This window comes from Saccopteryx bilineata, chromosome 5 (genome assembly GCF_036850765.1).
Source record: "Saccopteryx bilineata isolate mSacBil1 chromosome 5, mSacBil1_pri_phased_curated, whole genome shotgun sequence".
In the NCBI taxonomy this organism is placed as follows: domain Eukaryota; kingdom Metazoa; phylum Chordata; class Mammalia; order Chiroptera; family Emballonuridae; genus Saccopteryx; species Saccopteryx bilineata.
Genome location: NC_089494.1, coordinates 256,507,610 through 256,528,590, shown reverse-complemented (window position 1 = coordinate 256,528,590; position 20,981 = coordinate 256,507,610). Strand labels below are relative to the sequence as shown.

The following is a 20,981-nucleotide window of genomic DNA, read 5'->3' as shown; positions in this document are numbered from 1 at the left end:
GGAGCTCCTAGGCTGGATTCAGTCCTGTTTTGTCTAAAAAGCAATGTTAAAGTGTTTTTTTTTTAAATAGCTGCCAATATCCTCAAGTCGAATTTCATGCAGAAACCTGGACTGATGTCTTTTCTTGAAAGGTCTCAAGTTCCATCTCATGACGCCAAGTCCTTCCTCCCACGGGCAGCATCAGCTGTCCCTGAGCGGTGGTGCCTCCTTCAGGAGGGGCATTTGTCCTCAGAGTGACGCAGCCCCACCTCTAACTTTTGCAGGGGTGACAGCCATCATTATTTAAACTTGCTCACCAAGCAGAGGGGACACAGCTATGCCTGGCCTGCGTGACACCGTGGGGACCCCACACAGCCAGGGTCTGGTTGTGAATTTACAACCGCCTGGTTTCAGGAGAGGTTCAAGCCTCCATCCTGGGCCTCCGCGAGTGCTGAAGGCACCCCAGAGCCCCCTCCCAGCCCCCGTGCGGCCCCAGGCAGCCTGGGTTCAGTGCCAACCACCCCAGGCCTCCCAGCTCGGCCCTGTGTCTCGGCTTTGCTCTGGTCGGGGTTGGTGCGGAACGGCAGCGGCACCCACTGGCCCAGGACCTGCAGCAAGTTTGCGCCCCTTCCCCTCACACTCTTTTATTGGCTGATCTCTCTGCTTCCAACCTTGTTTTGAGAGGCTTTAGAGCTTTATGGCAACTGTGTCCTTTAACTGGAAGCTGCCTCAGTCCTCTGGGGAACAGTCAAGATATAAGGAAAACATGTTAGTCCAGCAAAGTTAATGCCCAGAGCTCGTCCTTATCACCGTGTAAACCGCCAGCTGTGAGCTGCAGCCCACAGCCTTCCTGGGCGGCCGCCAGAACTCCCCTCCTGTGGCTCCCGTTATTGGCTAGCTGGCCTGGGTCAGCCGGGCTAAGCCAGGACCCCTGGCAAGGGCTGCAAGCAGAGCCATCAGCAGGGCCATCAAGAGCCAGGAAGCCAAGGACTGGGGTCTGCATGATGAAGAATGTCAGGACCACTTCCAGTCAGGGGCAAACGTCCCTCCCACTGACAGATGGACACGGGGACATGGGACAGGGAGATGGACAGAATGGAGAGATATGGATGCAATGTGACGGACAGCTGTTATCTGATTATCCTTCCTTCATTCGATTCCTGGGCCAGCAATCAGCCAGATGACAGAGACACAACAGTGAGCACACCGGCCCTGTGCTCATAGAGTGGACAGGCTACTTTGAGTGCTGCAGGGGACAAGTCTCAATCAAAGAACCGCACAAATGCACAATTCAAACAGCAATAACATCTCTAAAGGAAAAGCCGAGAGGTCTGTGGCAGTATAGAAAAAGGAGCCCTATGCAGTTGGGAAAAGCAGAAAAGGCTTCCTGGGGAAAAGAAAAAGTTATGTTTGGGCTCAGACCTGAGCTAAGACAATAGCTAACATAGCGGCGAATGTTTCTTAAGTGTTAATGTATCAGAAACGGTGTTGAGGACTTTCCATGTAATCTCACCATTTAGGTGGTAAAGCTCAGAAGGTTTTCATAGTTTTTCAGAGTCACAGAGTTCAGAAAGTGACATATGAATTCAGAGTCTGTTCTCAAACATTGTGTTACAAGACCTAAAGGAGTCAGCTGGGTGGGGTGTGGGTATAGAAAGGAAGAATGAGAGAGAGAGAGAGAGAGAGAGAGGGAGAGAGAGAGGGAGAGAGAGAGAGGAGAGAGAGAGAGAGAGAGAGAGAGAGAGAGAGAGGAGAGCATGTATCTAGTTCCCAGTCCTGGCAGAGAACAAGGCATATGTAAAGGCCCTGAGGTCAGGAACTTGAGCTGTATTTAAAGAGTAGGGAGAATAAAGTATGTCTAGAACACAGCAAGAAAGGTGATCAAATAGTGCAAAACGTGGCCCAGATGGGCAGGGACCCAGTCACGCAGCACCTAGAGCATTCTACTCAGGATCCTGATCTTTATTTTGATAGCAATTGGGAGCCCAAGGGGAAGTGAGAAGACTGGCTTGGGGAGACGGTCAATGGAGACACAGAGTGAACAGAGCTGAGGGATGAACTGGGTTCACTGGAACTGAACGTCCCAGAAGTAACATCTCAACAGGCTTTACAATCACAAATTAAGTTTGTTATAGCCATGAGTTTATATTTATACACACACACACATATATATATATGCATGTGTACATATATATACCTGTATATGTACATATACATATACATACATATGTATATATATGAGGATATATACATGTGTGTGTGTGTATCATATATCTATGGTGCCATTAAGAATAACTTCTGAATATTGGCCATCTGCACATCAATGATCATTCCGTTCTGATTATTCTGGACACACAGTTTTCTGCATGAGCGTCTCCTACTTCTGTAAATAGAATTCCAATATGGAGCAAAGATACACAGCTAGGTCTCTGGTTTTCCTAGTGAATTAGGTAACAGAACACATTCATTTGCATTTGAGATATTAGGTCTAAATGTAACAGACCGAAGCAGAAAGCTATTCTATATTACAGTGTGTAGTACAATCTTGGGGGGGGGGGTCAAAGCCATGAGTTTCCTGCCTGTCCTTCTTTGGAAAGCTGAACTCCTTACCATGGGTTTGACGATGGAGTCGCACAGAATGACATCAACGGCAGAATCTAACGCGGTGGCCACGGGTCTGCAGGCTGCAACCTCCTCGGTGATCTGCGGGGGGGTAACAGGCACACTCTGAGCCGGAGCCCCGGGGTCCACGGGAACGGACGCACCAGGAGGCTGGAGGTAGAGTCCCCAGGTTGAAGGTTCTCTCATTTACTTCCTACCGAATTCCTGGGAATTTCATCTCATTTCCTTCTAATTTTATCCTAGAAAGTGATTATCCTCACACCCCCCCTTATGTTCATAAAGGAGAAACGACTTACAGCAGTCCTGACCCACTGAATGTAATGTTCAAAATATCCAAGGATCATGTTCGCATACTTCTTACTTTCCTGGAAGGAAATCGACACGTTGGAAGACCGTTAGAGCCACCACACCCTGCTCTCCAGAGTCAAACAATGGTGGTCACATACCTGCACACTGACACACTGATTTAAAAGAACAACACAAAAGAAAACAACTTACTTGAATAATGATGGAGGAGATACTGTTCGTGATGAAGTTCTGAGCAGAATCCAAAGAGTAAATGATATTGGCCACTTTCACCTGGAAAGCACAGCGATGGCTGACACGGTATCGGGTGACAAAGGACAAGGTTGCCCTGGACACTGTGTAAATGGGCAGGAGTGCGGTGAGCTCATCCCCACACCCCCACAGCTCGCTGGACACGGAGACGCGGGCCGGCCAGCCCTGGGGGAGGGGGTAGGGGACGGGCGCAGGGCGGGCGCTTCCTTTGTGCTGGACCCTGGGCTGGGTCCCTCCCCTGCATCACATCACATCCTCACAGTGCCCCCAAGGCTGAAAGGGAGGCACTGTCACACCGTCCAGGTGAGAGGGCTGACCCTGCCCAGAGTCACCAGGCTGGGGAAGCATGAAGCCCGGAATTGGAATCTAGTTTCTTTCCACTCCACACCCCACACACTTTGCACTCTCACAAGGACAAGGATAAGGCTACTGCCAACCCACGTGGCAGCTGGGTGCCAATTAGAAGAGGTGCCCAGAGACCTCAGGGCACACAGCCTGGCCAGTGGGCCGAGAGCTGATTTCTGCTCCTGCCCGGCCCTCGCGAAGGGCAATGCAGAGCTGGCCGAATGCCGCGGGGCAGTGGCGGCACGAGGCCTGCGTGCGGTCACCATGTCTCCGGGTTCCCTTGGCATGGGTCACGCACTTGTGAAATGGCAACCGTGACTAATGGTACAGGGACGGTTGTGGCATAGAGTTAACCGAACAGTGCTCAGAGGAGCTGAGCAGGACCTCGGCACACGAGCCGAGAGGCAGGCTCAGGGCTGCCCGGGCAAGGACCAGCTGTAACCTAAGGAGCTCATGGTTCACTGGCGGGGCCGGGACCCAGCTGAGTGTGGCGAAAGCCCTGGCGATGCAGGTGAGCCCAGGGAGCCCTGAGCAGCGCTCAGGGAAGGACATGCGGTTTTCTGTCATGGGCTGGTCTCTGAAACCTCCCACGGGCAGCCGTTCCGTTCAGTGAGACACAGGTCCGAGTCGCCTGTTGGCGCCATGGGTACAAACTGAGCACAACGCAGCCAGGAGCTCAGTTTGCGTTGTGGGGATGTTTCCGACCCGAGGGGGCCCTGCAGTGGACTGTGTCAGCTGTTTGTCCTCACTGACACCTTCCCAGGCATGGCCACCCAGGGCTGGGTGTGCCTCCCCACCCCGACAGTGCCGGCCTTTGTCATGGGACGTGCTTTGGCTAACGGGACGTAGAGGAAGTGGCTGTGTGCTGGTTCTAAGAGGTGGTTCTAAGAGGTGGCTTAAAGGGGCGACCGGTGTCCCCATTCATCTTCTGAATTCCTGTCCCCCACCTGCAGGACACGAGGTGACCCAGACAGAAACTGCTCCTCCAGGCGGGGTCTCCAGGGGGGACGGTCTGTGGCCAAGCCTGCAGCCCACACAGCAGCGAGAACCAAAGTCGTGGTCAGGAGGGGCTGAGACTTGAAGGCTTTCAGTGAGGCCGCGTTATCTCAGGAAGAGGGACCCGCGCGCCCTCTACGTTTGCGCCGTGCACACACCTAACGAGGCTCGGAGACGAGGTCTGCACCGACAGAGGTTCCCCACAGAATGGCGATGGTAGGAAAACCCAGTTTGCCATTGACAATGGGTGGATGAATAAGGCTGGTCTCAAAATGTAAAGTGCCTTAAAACCAACACTTTGGAAAATCTGTGTGTGCTTCTGTGACAAGACCCCCCGGCAGCAAAAGAAAATAAAGCTCTTACCTTCAATCCACTGTTTCTGAACTGAAGCTCCTGAACGTTGCTGTGTAGGATTTTCTGGTAAATAAACATAGAAAATACTGTCCAACTTATTACATCGAGCGGCAAGATCACAGACCTCGTGCCCCCCTCCCCAAGTCGGCCATCAAATCCAGCCGTGCTCTGGGACAGTGCCCCTCTGGAAGAGAACAGGCCCAGTTCCTACATGCGCCCCACATGCGTCTGGTGTGGATCCACTGGAAACTCAGGGCATGTGCTCTAGATCTTTGCAAGGGGAGCCCATCGCAGGCAAGGTGTCATGTTTGCTCAAAGTGACCCACGTCACTTAAAATAAAACTGCCCAACAGGAGTGGCTTAATTTGTAGGGTTTAAGTCAGAGATTGGCAAAATTCATCCGTTTAGGAGCAGATAGTAAAGATTTTGTGGGCCACACCCTGTCCCAACCACTCAGTTTTGCCCTTATAGCCAAAAGCAGCCACAGATCACCTGTGAATAAGTGAGCATGGCTGTGTTCTAAAAAAACTTTTCTTTCTTCTTTCTTTTTCCTTCCTTCCTTCCTTCCTTCCTTATTTTTCCAAAGTGAGAAGCAGGAGGTGGGGAGGTTGCTGGGGCAGGCAGACTCCTGCATGCGCCCTACCGGGATCCACCCGGCATGCCCACCAGGGGGCAATGCTCTGCCCCTCTAGGGCATTGCTCCACTGCAACCAGAACCATTCTAGTGCCTGAGGTGGAGGCCATGCAGCCATCCTCAGCGCCAGTGCTAGGGCCAACTTTGCTCCAATGGAGCCTTGGCTGCAAAAGGGGAAGAGAGCGATAGAGAGAGGGAAGGAGAGAAAGGAGAGAGGGAAGGGTGGAGAAGCAGATGGGCACTTCTCCTGTGTGCCCTGGCCGGGAATCGAACCCAGGATTTCTACATGCTGGGCCGATGCTGTACTGCTGAGCCAACTGGCCAAGGCCAATAAAACTTTATTTATAAAAACAGTCTGTGGACCAGATTCGGCCCACAGGTGATAGCTTTCAGGGCCACAGTGTGCTCGCCCCTGGTTTGCACTGTAGGTCACGTGTACAGAACAATTTTCCATTTGCAGACAATCTGTTGCTCCACTCTGAAAAGACCAAGGAACCCTGTGTCTACTTCAAGCAAAGCATTGAAGGGACATGCGGACACCAGCTTACTATGCTAACGAATGTGTGCCAGGCATGACCAAGTGCGGCAGAAAACCGTGGTGAGCACTGCACACGAAGTAGGAAAATGCAATTAGGACGACTTCGGGAATACTGCAACGAATTAAAAAGTTGTTAGAAGAAGAAAAAAGAAAGATGGTAAAACCTGGTTCCGGAATCTTCTGAGTTGAGGTCAAGTGAGCCAATGTGCTTCTCCAAACCCGAGCACGTTGACTCTGTGCCCCTGTTTCAATACAGTCTTCCCCTTGGCAGCTGCAAAAGGACCCCCCACAGGCATGACACTCACTCCTCCTCTGGCTCATGAACCCCGCCATCCCCGAGAACTGGGCAGCAGTGGCACAGGGACCGGCCCCATTTCTAGACAAGGAGACCGGGAGCCGTGTGACTTGGAAAAGGCAGAGGCGGGATTTGAAATCAGATCAGACGTCAGAGCCCCTGTCCTTTCTCTGCTACACTCTGCCCTTCCAGCAGCCAGGAGAGGGGTCAGGAGGTAAGATGGCGACGAGAGGAAGACAGGGAAAGGCAGACGTCTAGCAGGCTGGGGAGAGGAGGAGGAAGTGCCTATCGGGACAGCAAACAGAGAGAGCCAGTGGAAGCAGAAAGGAAAGGACCTCGCCGTGCCTCCACCTGTTTCTTGGCAGGGTTTGGAGGAAAAGAATTTGAGAATAAGTAAGAGTAAGTTCAGAACGGACCCCTCAGCATGGCAGCCAAGAGCACGAGGTAGAGGTGGGTGGTAGAAGGGATGGGAATCCAAGCACAGAGTGAGAGGCAGCCATGATTTCAGCTGACTGTCCACACCCAGGCGGAGAGAGACAGAAAGGCAGCGGAACACGAAGGGTGGAATTGGAAAGCGTGTCTTCTTTAAAGCCTGGCTGTGACCATTTATTTTTAAAATAACTCAGTTTCTCAGCCTGAGGCCAATTGGATCTGACCTATGGGACAAGCACAGATCATATCTGGATGAATGAAAGCCAGCCAAGGGCAATGGATCATGCTCCGGTCACAGGGACACAGAGGACAGCGGTGGCTCCTTACCATGGACGCTCTCAGAGGCGTGACTTGTTTGTTGTAAATCGTTCTGATCTCTTGCGCATTCCTTATCAGGGACTGTTTCAAAGTTCCAGCGGGCTACAAAGAGAATAAAATAAACAAAGATGAACAGCACTTTTCTTCAGAGGGTGGAGCACTCCCTCTAATCTCCAGCCATTCTGGGACTATGACAAGGGCTGTTGCCCTGGGGGCTGTCGGGCGGGCCGTGCCCAGACACCAGTCCCAGAACCAGGAGCTGCCAGCAACCATTCCTACTCCCGAGCCATACTTCTGAGCTCCACGGCTGTCTTCCCTCCTTCCCATCTCCCAGGACAGAGATGCTAGAAGGTGGCTTGACAGTACCTACGTCCCGTGCGAGGATGAGAAACCAAGGCGCACCTGAGCAAGTTCTCTTTAACCCACACTTCAGTCGTGCTTATTATGTGCATATCTCCCAATCCTGTTGTCCCCACCTTACAGGCGAAGACACTAGGCTCAGAGGTCCCCCAGTTGGGAAGTGGCTGAGTCAGGGTTGGAATCTGGGTCTTCCCCCAGAGCCCAAGTGCCCCCATGACCACACTCTGCTGCTTCTCCATGGGGACCAATGCCAGTCATTCATTCGGTCATCAGCCAGCAGAGGCTGATGAAGGGGAAGCTTCCCTTTTCTACTTCCTACTAAAGGACCACACGGCCTCTCCCTCCCTCGTCCTCAGTGACCATTCCCCACACTGCCTGGGGAATGGGCGCACCAGTGTTTGGCAGAGGAGGGGTTGGTGGGTAGGGGCAGAGCCGGTGCTGAATAAAGCCCAGGGTTCAGGAAGAGCTGCGTGCACCCTGAGGCCGCCCCGGAAACCTCCCCACGCTCACAGGCTCGTGGGCCACATGGTCATGGCTTGCTGCTGGGAACTTGGAGAAGCTGCTGTAAACAAGGGGTTACTTGTGCTGTGAGGAATCTCTTCAGGGGGTCCCCTAAGGGTGGTGTTGGCCTGGGACACCTTACCATTGCAGAATTTAACTGGACGCTCTGAACTCACCAGCATCCTGGATTTTTCTTCTATATCGTTTGCAAATGTTAAAATATTCCCTTTTGTGGGCGATTTAGCTGTCTAAAAAAAAAAAAAAAAAAGATAACCAAAACTGTCATGGATATGGCATTTGCAAACTTTAACCACGTCTCAGGTAACAGAGTGAACATGGGCCCATAAAATACGGCAGGACACTCTTACACAGCTGACAACATCTGTGTTCTTATTTGGACACATAAAACCACACTATTCAACAATCCACAGAAGTGAAGTTCTTTGAGCTGCAAAAAAAGGGACCAGTTCAGGCCGTTACACACAAAGGTCATATCTGCGCAGTTCCATTCACATAAAATAGCCAACGCAGATGAATTCAGAGAAACATAACACTGACTGGTGGTTGCCGAGGGCTGGGAGCAGGAACGGGGAGCAGCTGCTCCCCGGGAACAGGGCTTTGTTTTGGGGTGACGGAGAGAGGCTTCGGAGCTAGGCAGAGGTGGTCGTTGTATACCACGGTGATAACGCTAAATGCTAGTAGGTTGCTCACTAAAAAGAGTCGACTTCATGTTGTGTGAATTTCATCTCAATAAAAAAATAAAAAAATAAAACAAAACCAAAAAAACCCACACTGGTGCTCTCATTTCCCCCAAAAGATCAAGCGTGAACGCTGGGGCCCTACCTCAGCCAAGTAAGCATTGTAATTTATTTTGTCCACTCCTGAAGAGCTGAAATCCACAAGGTTCTTTTTGCCTGCTGCATCCAGCAGGACAGTGTCGTTAATCTGCACGTTCATGTTTTCCAAATCACGGTTTATGTTTCCGGCATACTGCGTGAGAAAAAGGAAAGGCCTAAGGAAGTCCATTTTTCTCTAATAATGCCACCAAAGAGCCACAAAATTACATAGGACCAAACAAACAAACAAACAAATAAATAAAAACACCTGCACCTGACCAGCATTGCTTTCTGACTCTTCTCCCCACCCCACATCTTTCGCTGCCCCCTTTGAGGAGGTGGGGTGCAAAGCAGAATCACATGGCATCTTTATGATGTGACATTTCTATAGATTAACATAAAAAGGGATCCCTGCTAGGAACTCCTAAAAAGGTGGTTTGAGGTGATAATTCTGTAGATTGACACCTGTTAGAAGGCGTTGGCCAGAAAAGGTACTAAAGCTGAGGGGCCCCCTGCTGCAGTAGTTGCCCAGACTCCAACGTTGATGTGAACTGTCTCCACGCCACTCTGAGCTCTGACCAAAGACAGCCGAGAGGAGCACGCCCACGGGGCCCCCTTAAGCTGTACCCAGGCACGCCACAAGATCTGTGAGTAATCAACTGCCTGTGTGATTCTTGCAACCAACTTGTGTGTCAGCCGTGTCTCTTCTCTGGTGGAAGTTAGTGTCAGCACTGATAAGTAGAATCCTCACAGCCACCTCAAGAGAAGTCTCGAAGAGGCTGCCAGCCCTGCTGATAAGCAGGAATGTCCTACTGTGTGAGGAAGTCACATTGGGGACCCCTGATTGACTCAGAGCTCAGGCTCTACCTTGGACAACGGGGTCTGGGAAACAGCCTGTTCCCTGGTAGCCCTTGGTGGCTGCTTCCATTGTGGAAATCCAGAAGAAAGACGTGTCCTTAGACTCTTCCCTGCATAGCTGGGGACGTCCGAGGGCCTCCAGGTGTGGGGGAGCAAAGGCGGCCTGGGCTAACGGCCCCCGAGGCCTGGGCAGCTGAAACTCTCACTCCTTCTATGGTCAGCAGGGGGCATCCCATTCTGTTCACCTCCACCCCTATTGCCATGCTGTCTCGACCGACCGAGGGCCAGCGGAGCTCAGGAGAGCCCGCCCCAGGGTCCTGGGGCTGCAGCCACAACTTAGAACGAATGATGGTGGGTGGGCCGCAGTCCTCAGAGCCGTATTCCCTCCCAGGGACCTGGCAGAAGACTACGGTCAGTCTGGGAGAGCCAGTAACCCTGGGGAACAGTGGCCTTTGCTTCTCTAAGAACACTGGTGCTTCAGGAAAGAACAATCTTTCCTGTGAAGTGTCCCCAGAGGCCCCTTTAGAGGATCTTGTGCAATTTTCTGCAGACACTCATGCTTCAAGAGAGGCAACTAACTGCTGTTGGGGTGGAGAGGCGCAAGTTTTTAGAGTCAGATAAAATGAGTGTTGCACAACCTTGTGAATACACAAAATGTCACTTTAAAATGCACGCCCATCTGAGAGAACAAGGACAACTGGACTTCGTAAAGAGCTAGGTGAGTTCCACGGTCGGTTCTAATCACTTACGTGTTCCAGGTTGAGGTGTTCACTGATGTTGTAGCTGTTGTCCAGCCTCAGGGTGGCATAAATGCCTTTGTTGTCTTTGCAGTCACTGTGGGAATAAACAGAGTGACCTTGAACCGGAAAGGCAGCGTGGCTGCCGCTGCCCACTGCTAGTAGCCGAGAGAAAGGCCGACTGTCTGTCTCTGTTTAATCTGTGAACACAGTGGCTTCTGGGCGTCCACACAGTAGGCAGTCACCAGAAGCCACACGACCCCCCTGGTGCTCACCGTTCCTGACTTTGTTCCCCACTTTATAAAATGTCCCAATTAGGGGACAGATTCTATAGGATTGCAAAACTCGCTCTTTTCTTTTATTTGTCCCCTTTGTGCTCTTTTCAGTGCTGTGAGGAATGACGTATTCACATTTTCGGATGAAATAAAGTCTCATTTAAAATCCCCAAAATAACACTGGCTGGAAAGAGGTGTGTTCACGGGCTTCATGGAAAGGTGCTAGCAAACCTCTGCCAGCCCATCTCCCTCCATCTCCCCAGGCTGGGCCCACTGAGGAAACACAGGCTGGATGCATATTCCGATGGCAGGACGGAGACACTGAGGGACTGCCGACACCCAGACGGGCAGGACACTTTGGCTAGAAGCCTGACTTGGCCTCACAGCTCCGTGCTTCTTTAAAATGGGAAACATCTCCTCTGAGCTGAGGAGAGCCAGCCTCATGTGATGCCTATCTCTGCCACCCAAACAGCCACTTCCTGGGGGCATGTGCTCCATGGCCTGCAGCCAGAGCCTGGGAGAACAAATATTCCCACTCTCCGAGGACGTGTGATACTTCTCCCAGGGAACCCCAAGCAGGCTGGGCTTGCTGGAACAGAGAGCTTGATGCACTAAGAGTCAGAAAGAAGACCAGAGAATTCTGCAAGAATTGCAGGAGCTGGGTCTTGTCCTCTCAGCCTAGGCATGGTTTCACTGTGCACAGAAACGCCCATGGATTGATAATGTCTGACTGGAACATGCTGTTGGAAAGGATCCTGAGAAGTCTTCTGGGCTTAGAAGAAGACCACAATTGATTAGCAATGTCTGCCATGAGGGCGAAGTGCCTGGAGGGTGGATTCAGGAGCCATTCATTCCTGTCTCTGCTAGAGGGGATGAGAGCGTTGGATTAGCTCCTCCTGCACAGGGAGGAAGAGGAAGCAGAACCGCCCACCCTCACAGAGCCCCCAGTGCCAGAGCCCGGGCTGGGGTCCCCAGTGCCGGAGCCCCCAGTGCCGGAGCCCGGGCCGGGGTCTAGGCAGCCCACTGCACGGCCCAGCTCTTGGCTGCATGTCTGTGATCTGGACCCATCCACTGAACAAGAGTCCTCAGAGGGTCCTATCATGTGTTTTTAGGTCATCACAACAGTATGTCCTCCTGATCACTGGGCAGAGGAACCTTCAGACATCACCTTTCCAAGTTCTAGAAGGTTTCCAAGGGAAGGATCATCTTTTTGGTCTTACATCTACCATTTCTTTGCTGAGACTAGAGTGCAGTGTGATTCTGAAACTGGAAAGTCTCAGCATTTAGATTAAAGACACTTTGAAAGTAAAACTCTCATTCTGGAAAAACAGCATTTGAAGTAGCAAAAAACACCTACTGCCATTATTTTTACCTGTAAACTTGGTGGAAAGTGAGATTAATGTCTGGATTGTTAAAGATCATGCCAGAGAGATAGTATTTCCATTCCTCATTCAGTAAATAGGGTGTGTCCAAAACCTAGAACAAATTTCAAACCTTTAAAAAAAAAAATAAAAGTCTTACACTAACACATACCCATAGAATAAAATGAATATTCTGTTAAATAGATTTTGGGGATTTTTATGTCATGATTTTCTTCATTGATTTTCAAGTTAAAACTAGAAAATAATAGTGTGTATAGAATAAATCAGACAACCACTGGGTAGTGTCAACAGGAATTGGTGAAGTCGCCTTTTTTTTTTTTTTTTTTTTTTTGGTATTTTTCTGAAGCTGGAAACGGGGAGAGACAGTCAGACAGACTCCCCCATGCGCCTGACCGGGATCCACCCGGCACGCCCACCAGGGGCGATGCTCTGCCCACCAGGGGGCGATGCTCTGACCCTCCGAGGCGTCGCTCTGCCACGACCAGAGCCACTCTAGCTCCTGGGGCAGAGGCCAAGGAGCCATCCCCAGCGCCCGGGCCATCTTTGCTCCAATGGAGCCTTGGCTGCGGGAGGGGAAGAGAGAGACAGAGAAGAAGGAGAGGGGGGTGGAGAAGCAAATGGGCACTTCTCCTATGTGCCCTGGCCGGGAATCGAACCTGGGTCCCCCGCACACCAGGCTGACGCTCTACCACTGAGCCAACCGGCCAGGGCTGAAGTTACCTTTTTTGAAAAACACTACTTTTTAGGAAAACAAACACATTAGAAATAAGGAGAAAATAGACAATTTGACTCAGAGTAGCTAATAGAAACCCCCTGCTCCTCACTACTTTTCTCTAGACAAAACAAGTTAACACATCATAGATATTTAAGATGGGCTAATTAGTGCATGGCCGTATGTGTACTTGAGGAGTGTAAATGGTTTCTAAAGATCCCCTACTTTTTAAGAATTCTTTTTTTAACGATTTAACACAGTATAGAAGATAATATCTGGCTTGATTTATTATTATTATTATTATTATTATTATTATTAATTATAAGGTCTACCGGAAAGTTCTGTCCGTTTCTATCACAAGTTTCGACACGTAAGCACATGTTTATTTGGCGCATGTGTGCCTCTCTATTTGTATCACTTAATGTATACATACTGACGTAGCAAATTAACTAAAACAAAGTTGGTTCACGTTAGTCTTATGTGTGAAGCGATAGTGTACCCATGGCTACTGATAAAGTTCATTTATGCCACTGTAATTTTTTTACGAATTTCAACAAGGAAGAAATGCTACAGAAGCATGTCTGTCGCATCCACCATATTCCCCGGACTTAGCACCCTCCGACTATCACTTGTTTTTGTCCTTACAAAATTTTTTGAAGGGCAAAAAATTCAAAAATGAAGATATCAAACAAACACTGGTTCAATTTTTCGCATCAAAAGATAAAACTTTTCAAAAAGGGGATATACAAATTGCCCTCACGCTGGCAAGAAATCATTAATAATAATGGCAATTATATTACTTAATAAAGTTTATTGATGGTAAGAAAAATTTGTATTTTGTCTTATTCCAAAGAAGGACAGAACTTTCCGGTAGACCTTATATTTTTATCAATAGTCTAAGTGAAGATAATTTGATCAATTGATGCTCTTAATGTAATTTTCCTTAATCAAATAAATAACGAAAATACCATGACAAAACCTGTTACTTTCATAATCGTTCAGCTGATTTTATAACAGGTCTGAGGTAGAAGATGTCAACAATAAAACAGGAAAACAGAAAGATATTTTAAAAAAATCAGAATCTGGAGAAAAACATGAGAAAGACAAAGTTAGCAGACATGCAGAAAAACCAAAACACTCCCTTCTGAATGAAGGAAGCTGCACGTGGAAGCCCCCCCCCCCCCCAGTGAAGTGGTTGGTTTTAGAGCAGGAGAGTGCGGCGTGAGCTCACTACCCAACCACCCATCAGACTTCCGCTAGGGCAAACTCCGCCAGGAGGCACACCAGTTACCATCCCTGCCACCTAAACGTTATGATCTCAACCCGTCTGTGAGGGCAACTAGCACCTGGGAAACTCTTCAAAGTGTCAGAGACTTCCCAGGGTCTGGGCAGAACCCAGGGACGTGCATTCCAATATTTCCCCCCACATCTGAGAACTGCCGCTGAGAAAACGGTTCTCCTCCCACAGTATTACCCTCCCCACTGATGCACAGGCCTTACTTCCTGCTGATTTCACTTACAAAATGAAAAAAGAAAAAAACACTACCATATTTTTTTCTCTGGTACATAGAAGGCATCTCCACTGACTGAATGACAATCAGACTGCCCATCTGTTCACGCAGCTCTTGAGGAAACCCACAGGAGCTGGGGAAATCCAGGTTCTGGTTCCTGTCCTCCCATACGCGGCACCCCAAACCCCCACATTCACCTGAAACAGCTTCCTGCTTCGGTAAGGCTCGCAGACCAAACCGTCCATATTTCCACCGACGACAAAAGTCAGAACCACAATCATCATCAATATCCAACCGAAGAGGAAGCTGACTCCAACCCCACTGGAAAAAACAGAAATAAAGTTAAGACTTCTACAAGGAATTATTTAATACCCAATATTACCTACCGGCAGTGACTATCTACCCAATCTAGAAGAGAAAGCCGTCGCCTCAGCTGTCTGCAGGTCTCACGGGTCAGCCTGCCCACAAGTGCAGACAGAAAGTGCTAAGCACGGTGGCCTCTCAGTCCTAGGCACCTGTGCACTTGGGGAACCCTTAGGGCGTGGTCCCTGGTGCACTTGTAGCCAGCACCGTGGTTCAGGTGTGGGCTCCGAGCCAGGTGAGGGAACCAAGGCTTTCTGCAGGGGACCCTGCGAGTGGGGAGAGTCTGAGGCAGGAGATGTGCTCTGGGGAGTCTGAAGGGGCCAAGGTGGTTCTGTATCCAGAGAGAGGGCACACGGCGGGGTGAACGGCAGCTCCCGAGGCAGGTATGCGTGCACTGGAGAGGGGCTGCGGGGCCCAAGGAAGGGAGGCTACTGAGGGGCTTTCAGCACAGGAGAAACACAACCCAGTTTCTCTCTGGAGAACGCTCTCGGCAGAGCATGAAGGATAGGATGGAGAGGAAACCTCTCCAAATGGAACCATCTAGGTATCAGTGGTCCCCAACCCCCGGGCTGCGGACCAGTACCGGTCCGTGGGCCATTTGGTACTTGGTCCGCAGAGAAAGAATAAATAACTTACATTATTTCCGTTTTATTTATATTTAAGTCTGAACGATATTTTATTTTAAAAAACTGACCAGATTCCCTCTGTTACATCCGTCTAAGACTCACTCTTGATGCTTGTCTCGTTAAGTTCGACAATTGTATTTAAAAATACCACAGTTTTTACGCCGGTCGCATAATTTTATTTTGTGCATTTATCCGTCCCACCCTAAAGGCCGGTCCGTGAAAATATTTTCTGACATTAAACCAGTCCGAGGCCCAAAAAAGGGTTGGGGACCACTGATCTAGGTGATCATATAGAATAGGGTCTGACACCAGGTCAGTCTTTAACAAGTATCTGGTGAATGAGAGGATGGTTGGATGGATGGATAGATAGAGAGATGGAGAGATGGATGGAGAGATGGATGGATGGACGAATGGATGGAGGGAGGTAGGAAGGGATGGGTGGAGGAATGGCTGGTTGGCTGGCTGGCTGGCTGGAGATAAATATAGGGGGAAACAATGGGAATAAAGCAAGCAAACTTGGAAATAACTTCCCTGATGGCTGCTTCAAATGGGAGCCCATCACAGGTAAACAGTGTATTTAAGTGTACTTATCTATCAAAGTACAACTAATTTAGAATTTTCTTTTACTTTTTTTACTCTTGACGAAATTTCTCAAACTGACAAAAGTATAATCACACCAACACGCCACCGGAACCAAGTGCCCAGTCCAGAGGCCACCGGCTCTGTGCACCAGCGGTCACCTGCTCTCCTCTCTGAGTTCCCGCCCCCCCACCCCACCCCCCACGGGGCCAGGACGAGCAAACACTCACGCCATGAGGAAGATGCCTCCGGTGTTGGAGACGCAGCCCCGTCGGGTGGGGGTGGCACGCCGGTCATAGCCACACACGCCACACAGTAAGCCCAGGTAATAAAAAGTCACGATGAGAGTCAGCAAAAAGCAGACCACCAAGCTAACCAGCCACCTGGTAAAACAAGCACCGTGTTCTTATACATGAAGGGGGTGACACCGTCACGGCACAAAGGCGGTTACGCCAGGGCAGGAGCAGCTGAGCACTACTTGGCAATCAATTAGCAGATGCCTCCGTGAGTGTCCTGGAGGGAGATGTGAAAGGATGCCTTCCCACTGCTAGTCCTCCAACCCGACCGGCAAGAAACCTGCATCTTTTTCTTGGTTTGGAAGCGTTCTCACTCACGGTCAGGGGATTATCGTTTCTTCCCTTCGCTTCACTCCTGGGGAGCAGGGTGCATGCGGCCTCTCCAGGTCTATTGGTAACAATGAGCCTTAAGACTCTTATGTTCTTTCAAGGTTCCCAATGCTGTATGTGCTTATCAGAATGAAGACCAGGCCTGACCTGTGGTGGCGCAGTGGATACAGCATTGACCTGGAGTACTGAGGTCACTGGTTCAAATCCCCAGCCTTGCCCGGTCCAGGCGCATACGAGAAGCAACTACTGTGAGTTGATGCTTCCTGTTCCTCCCCACCTCCCCACTTTTCTTTCTCTCTCTCTCCTCTCTCCAAAATCAATAAATAAAATCTTGAGAAAAGAAAAGAATGATGATGAGATGTAAACAGATCATGATTAGTCAACAGGTAAAGAAATACTGGTTTATTTTCCCAGATCTTTCTCTAAAGTATTTTGTTACTGCGGGAATATTTGGGTGGTGTCGTGTTCATTATGGAATCAGAAACGAATTTACGTGGTGAGTGCATCGAATGTTTTGGAATTTTACAAGCATCCTAAACCAAATGCCTGCAGAATGCAAATCTCAATTTTGTAATGGTCCTTCCTGTGTGACATTTCAGGATAATGGATCTTCAATTAGGTCTTACTGGCATTCCTGGATCGTACAACAAGCACTTCCCGGCAGCTGACAGTAAAAATACTTCTCAACCTTTAAAATACTAACAAATAAAAAGAATTTACTTCTGAGATGAAAGCCTGCCACTAAAGCTTTTCATTCGGTTGAGAGCAATCTCAATAATTATAATAATAGCCACCTTGCATCCAGTCTGTGGCACTTTGTTCCAGGTCCCAGGGACACATAATTCAATAAGTTATGAAAGCTGGCTTCAGGAATCTTTTACCGTGAATGCATCCCTCATCTGCTTAAATTTCTTTTAAAAATGAGCTGATGGTCTGTGGGCAGGGGTAGCTGACATGTTGACAGATAACCGTGCCCTTCTTTCCATCTGTGAAACTCTCAGGAGATTGTAAGTTCATTGTGAAAGGCTCTGTCTTACGTTTGCCCTGATACCCAATGGGGGTGGCCTAGCGCTCTGGTAAGAAAACGGTCTGTTGATTACAGGGCAGTAATCAAGAGCCAAGTCAGGCGGGGGTTGAACACGCACCTCTGCCATGCTGGTGCTGCCTAAGTCAGTCGCTTCCCTCCCCTGAGCCTCGGTTTCCGGTGAAACAAGGCTGTGACTGCAACACCACTCAGGGGGTCCGTGTGTATTATATGAGATGTCACACGTACAGCCTTTGGCGGGCACACTGCAATTGTTCCCTAAAGGCTACTGGTTATTACGATTTATCTTGTGCTCTTGTGTAATAAACAACCCGAACAGGCAGGCATGTGCCCTTGGGTTTGGAGTAGGGACAGCTCCAGTGGCAGGTCGTGGGGCTGAGCCTTTCTGAGAGGAGGGTGCATCTTAACATCTCAGCTGGTTCTCTCAACACCTCCAGTCTCCAAGTCCTTCCCTCCCCAGCCCTCAGTCTGGAGTGTCTGCTGGCATCTCCTGGGGCCAAGCCCCACCACCACCATTTTCTAAGGGGCAAACAGCTGCTCCCCCGAGCTCTCTGAACAGTTGACTGGGTTCGGGGAAACTCTTTCTGTAAGCACCGACCTCTCCATATGTATTTTATACACCGATAATGGATAGAGTATTTCCCAAATGCCCTTGTCCTTCTTAATTACTTTTAAATTTTAAAATCCTGGTACATGCTTAGATAATTATAACTAAGATTCTAGAAGCCACTAATGACATCGAAATGGTAAACTATTAAAAATTTAACCCAAGAACTTCCAGTCTTCAAATTAAAATATGGAACGCCTCATGAATTTGCATGCCATCTCTAGTAGCGACTATGCTCATGTTCTTTGTATAATTTCAGTTTTAATATTTTTATTTCTGAAATATATTTACTTGAAAGGTTTTATGATCTGTGATTTTTTTTCAACTATAGTCTACATTCAATATTATTCTGTATTAATATCAGATGTACAACATCATGGTAAGACAATCACGTTCTTTACAGAGTGGTCCCCCCCAATGAAAAGATTAAGTATAAATTGATAGTTACAGAACAGTTGCAGAGATATGAATCACAGCATAGGGAAGGTAGTAAATAATATTGTAATAATGTGTATGGGGCTGGTGGGTACTTGAATTTTAGTACATCTTCTGCCAAAGTGAACACTTCAACTTTTCTAACAAATGAAAACTAGGGTGAATACATCAGGTAATGGCCTCTTTGTACAACTTGCTCCTAGAAGATTACTCTGGTTATAATGTCAAGTTTCTACTGCGTTCTTTAGCAAGGTTCACCGTCCTAGTTCACCAGCTCAAAGGAGGCGCTCACCTGTATGAGTCATACTCTTCCAACATGGGTAACGTCTGGTGGGTGTACGTTTCGTACTCATCAATGTGATTCAAGAAAGGTGACAGTTTATCCTGAAGAGGAATCTGTTTGTTTATATTTTCAATACCTGAACCAATGGAATTCATGGTACTTTTGACAGCTGAAAACGAAAATATCTCTGTTACGCATTTTCAAACTTAAAGGAAACAGAAACTTTCTTCTGGGGACCAAATTGAAAAACATGAACCACTTTTTCTTTTGCCCGTGTTATGTATGCACTTGGAACAGGCAAAAGTTCTGTGTTGAGCGTGAAGGTGGCCAAGACCATCAAAAAGCAATTACTTAACAAAACAGCAAGCTAGGAGCGCAGACTTTGATGATACGGTGTTGAAAGCAAGCCAGGGTTTTCTGCCACTTGTTTAGAAAAAGGGTGGGCAGGTCAGGTATTTAAAATGCACTGTGTACCTACCCTGGGCCAGACACTTTTATCAGGGTTAACTCATGTAGTCCACTGAGGTGTCTTACTCCCTTCTAATAGCACTGACCTTGAGGCTCACAGAGGGTAAATATTTGTCCATACATTCTTTTTCAGAAAGCATTGGAAATGGATTTATCTATCTCTGAAGCTTCTGTTAAGTGATTTCAAAATAAATAATTTAATAACATAGTAATTCCCCCAGCTGAGAAGTGGCCTTCAGGAGCACACTAATTCTCCAGGACTGGTGTGTTTTTTTTTGTTTTTTTTTTTTTAACAAGTAACGCCAGGTGGTATTCTTGGTAAACGTTTGCGTGGCTCGTACAAATGGAGACTTGTTAAAACACATCTGTGTTTCTCACAGGAAAAGAAAAGCAACAGTATTTCCAGAGTTCGAACAGTTCTCATTAATGTTCATCCCAATGTTTCGGAGAGGAGGTAAGTTCTAGCTCTCCGGAAAGTGTCTGTCCATCTCGACAGGTCCTGGCATCAAAGCTACCTGGGGTGCGGGTAGCACCTGGTGGGACACTCACACGTGGTCTGAAGTTGGCTTCCTGACACGGACAGACTGAGCACATACGCGTCAGTTAAAAGTCCTGATCCTGAAATTTCTCTGCAGCAGCCAAAAGAAGATTAATGAACAGTTCTCACAATGCAATCCTGGGTCTCCTGGTGAATTCTGGGTAGATGGGAGCATGGTCCCAAATGGAGCTACATAAAAATGGTGGGAACCTTTTCAAAGCGTGCTGTTCACAAAGATAAGAAATCTTGATGGATTGTAGGAGAAGAGTGTCACCGCACATGGCTCAATGACTCCTCCCAATGGCTTGTGTGCCAAAAGCGCCCCACCCAGGATCCTTGACGAGGGGACTCCAGGGGCCTCTTTTTACCCTCTGGGATTTCTGGGAGTGGAGAGAGGTGGTCGGTAGACTCCCTATCTCCTCCACACAGCTCCCTGCACTCAGAATGGGGCCCTTCTGCTTCTCCAGCCAACCTGCCCTCACACAGCGCACCTGCCCCGCTTGGCGAGTTTCGGTGACTGTACCGGCTGGTGCCCTCTCTTAGCAAAACTTTCTTCACGCCTCAGAAGTTGCTTCCTCCAGGAAGCCTTCCAACTCCCTTGCCCCACCTTGGATCCTTTACATGTGCCTCGCCACTTACTGGAGTGTGATAAATGGCACCTGTACACATGACCAGCCAAAGGGGAGCAGGATCACGTCTTACTCATCTCCTATCCCAGAGCCCTGCAGAACCGGGCACACAGGAGGTGCTTAAAATGCATGCAAGACAGAACCAGGTGATCAAAACCATGGACGCTAAGGGTTTCTATTTGTTCTGGGAGAACATGAAAATAAGCAATAACTATATATTCCGGCTGCTGGAGCGACCATCACCCAGACCTGGGAAAAGTCTGGCTTGTGTTTGGGCCAGGACGGTGCGTGCCCCGGGACTCACTGGTGCTTCCACACACTTAGCTCTGCTACATTTACAGGGGAGGGCTGCGTGGATTGGCAGAAGAGGTCCAGGGGAGGAGACAGAGAAAGTAAATAGAGGTTAGTAAGCAGGTAGCTGACGGACGAACAGACAGCAGGGGTTCGCTTTCAGACACTGGCATAGGACAGTGTGAACTTCGTCTTCACCATCTCAATGTGCTGAAGTGGAATCTTAAATGGAACAAAAGGGACCCCCC

General features: G+C 48.9%; 1 protein-coding gene and 1 non-coding gene across 10 annotated transcripts in view; both read right to left on the bottom strand.

The window, feature by feature from the left end:
- Positions 1 to 20,981, bottom strand: part of PROM1 (prominin 1) — an 86,614-nt gene that overhangs the window by 2,331 nt on the left and 63,302 nt on the right. For all 9 annotated transcript variants that reach the window (XM_066280292.1, XM_066280293.1, XM_066280299.1 and 6 more), the window contains 12 exons: positions 18,817 to 18,976; positions 16,042 to 16,194; positions 14,441 to 14,564; positions 12,011 to 12,114; positions 10,376 to 10,460; positions 8,776 to 8,922; positions 8,109 to 8,180; positions 7,081 to 7,173; positions 4,864 to 4,917; positions 3,100 to 3,180; positions 2,898 to 2,966; positions 2,590 to 2,682 (listed from right to left, as the gene is read on the bottom strand). In XM_066280292.1, the coding sequence (XP_066136389.1) occupies positions 2,590 to 2,682; positions 2,898 to 2,966; positions 3,100 to 3,180; positions 4,864 to 4,917; positions 7,081 to 7,173; positions 8,109 to 8,180; positions 8,776 to 8,922; positions 10,376 to 10,460; positions 12,011 to 12,114; positions 14,441 to 14,564; positions 16,042 to 16,194; positions 18,817 to 18,976 (1,235 nt within the window). The remainder of the gene's footprint in view (positions 1 to 2,589; positions 2,683 to 2,897; positions 2,967 to 3,099; positions 3,181 to 4,863; positions 4,918 to 7,080; positions 7,174 to 8,108; positions 8,181 to 8,775; positions 8,923 to 10,375; positions 10,461 to 12,010; positions 12,115 to 14,440; positions 14,565 to 16,041; positions 16,195 to 18,816; positions 18,977 to 20,981) is intronic.
- Positions 18,273 to 18,374, bottom strand: LOC136307162 (U6 spliceosomal RNA). The gene has a single exon (XR_010725839.1). It is a non-coding gene; the product is annotated as a U6 spliceosomal RNA (small nuclear RNA).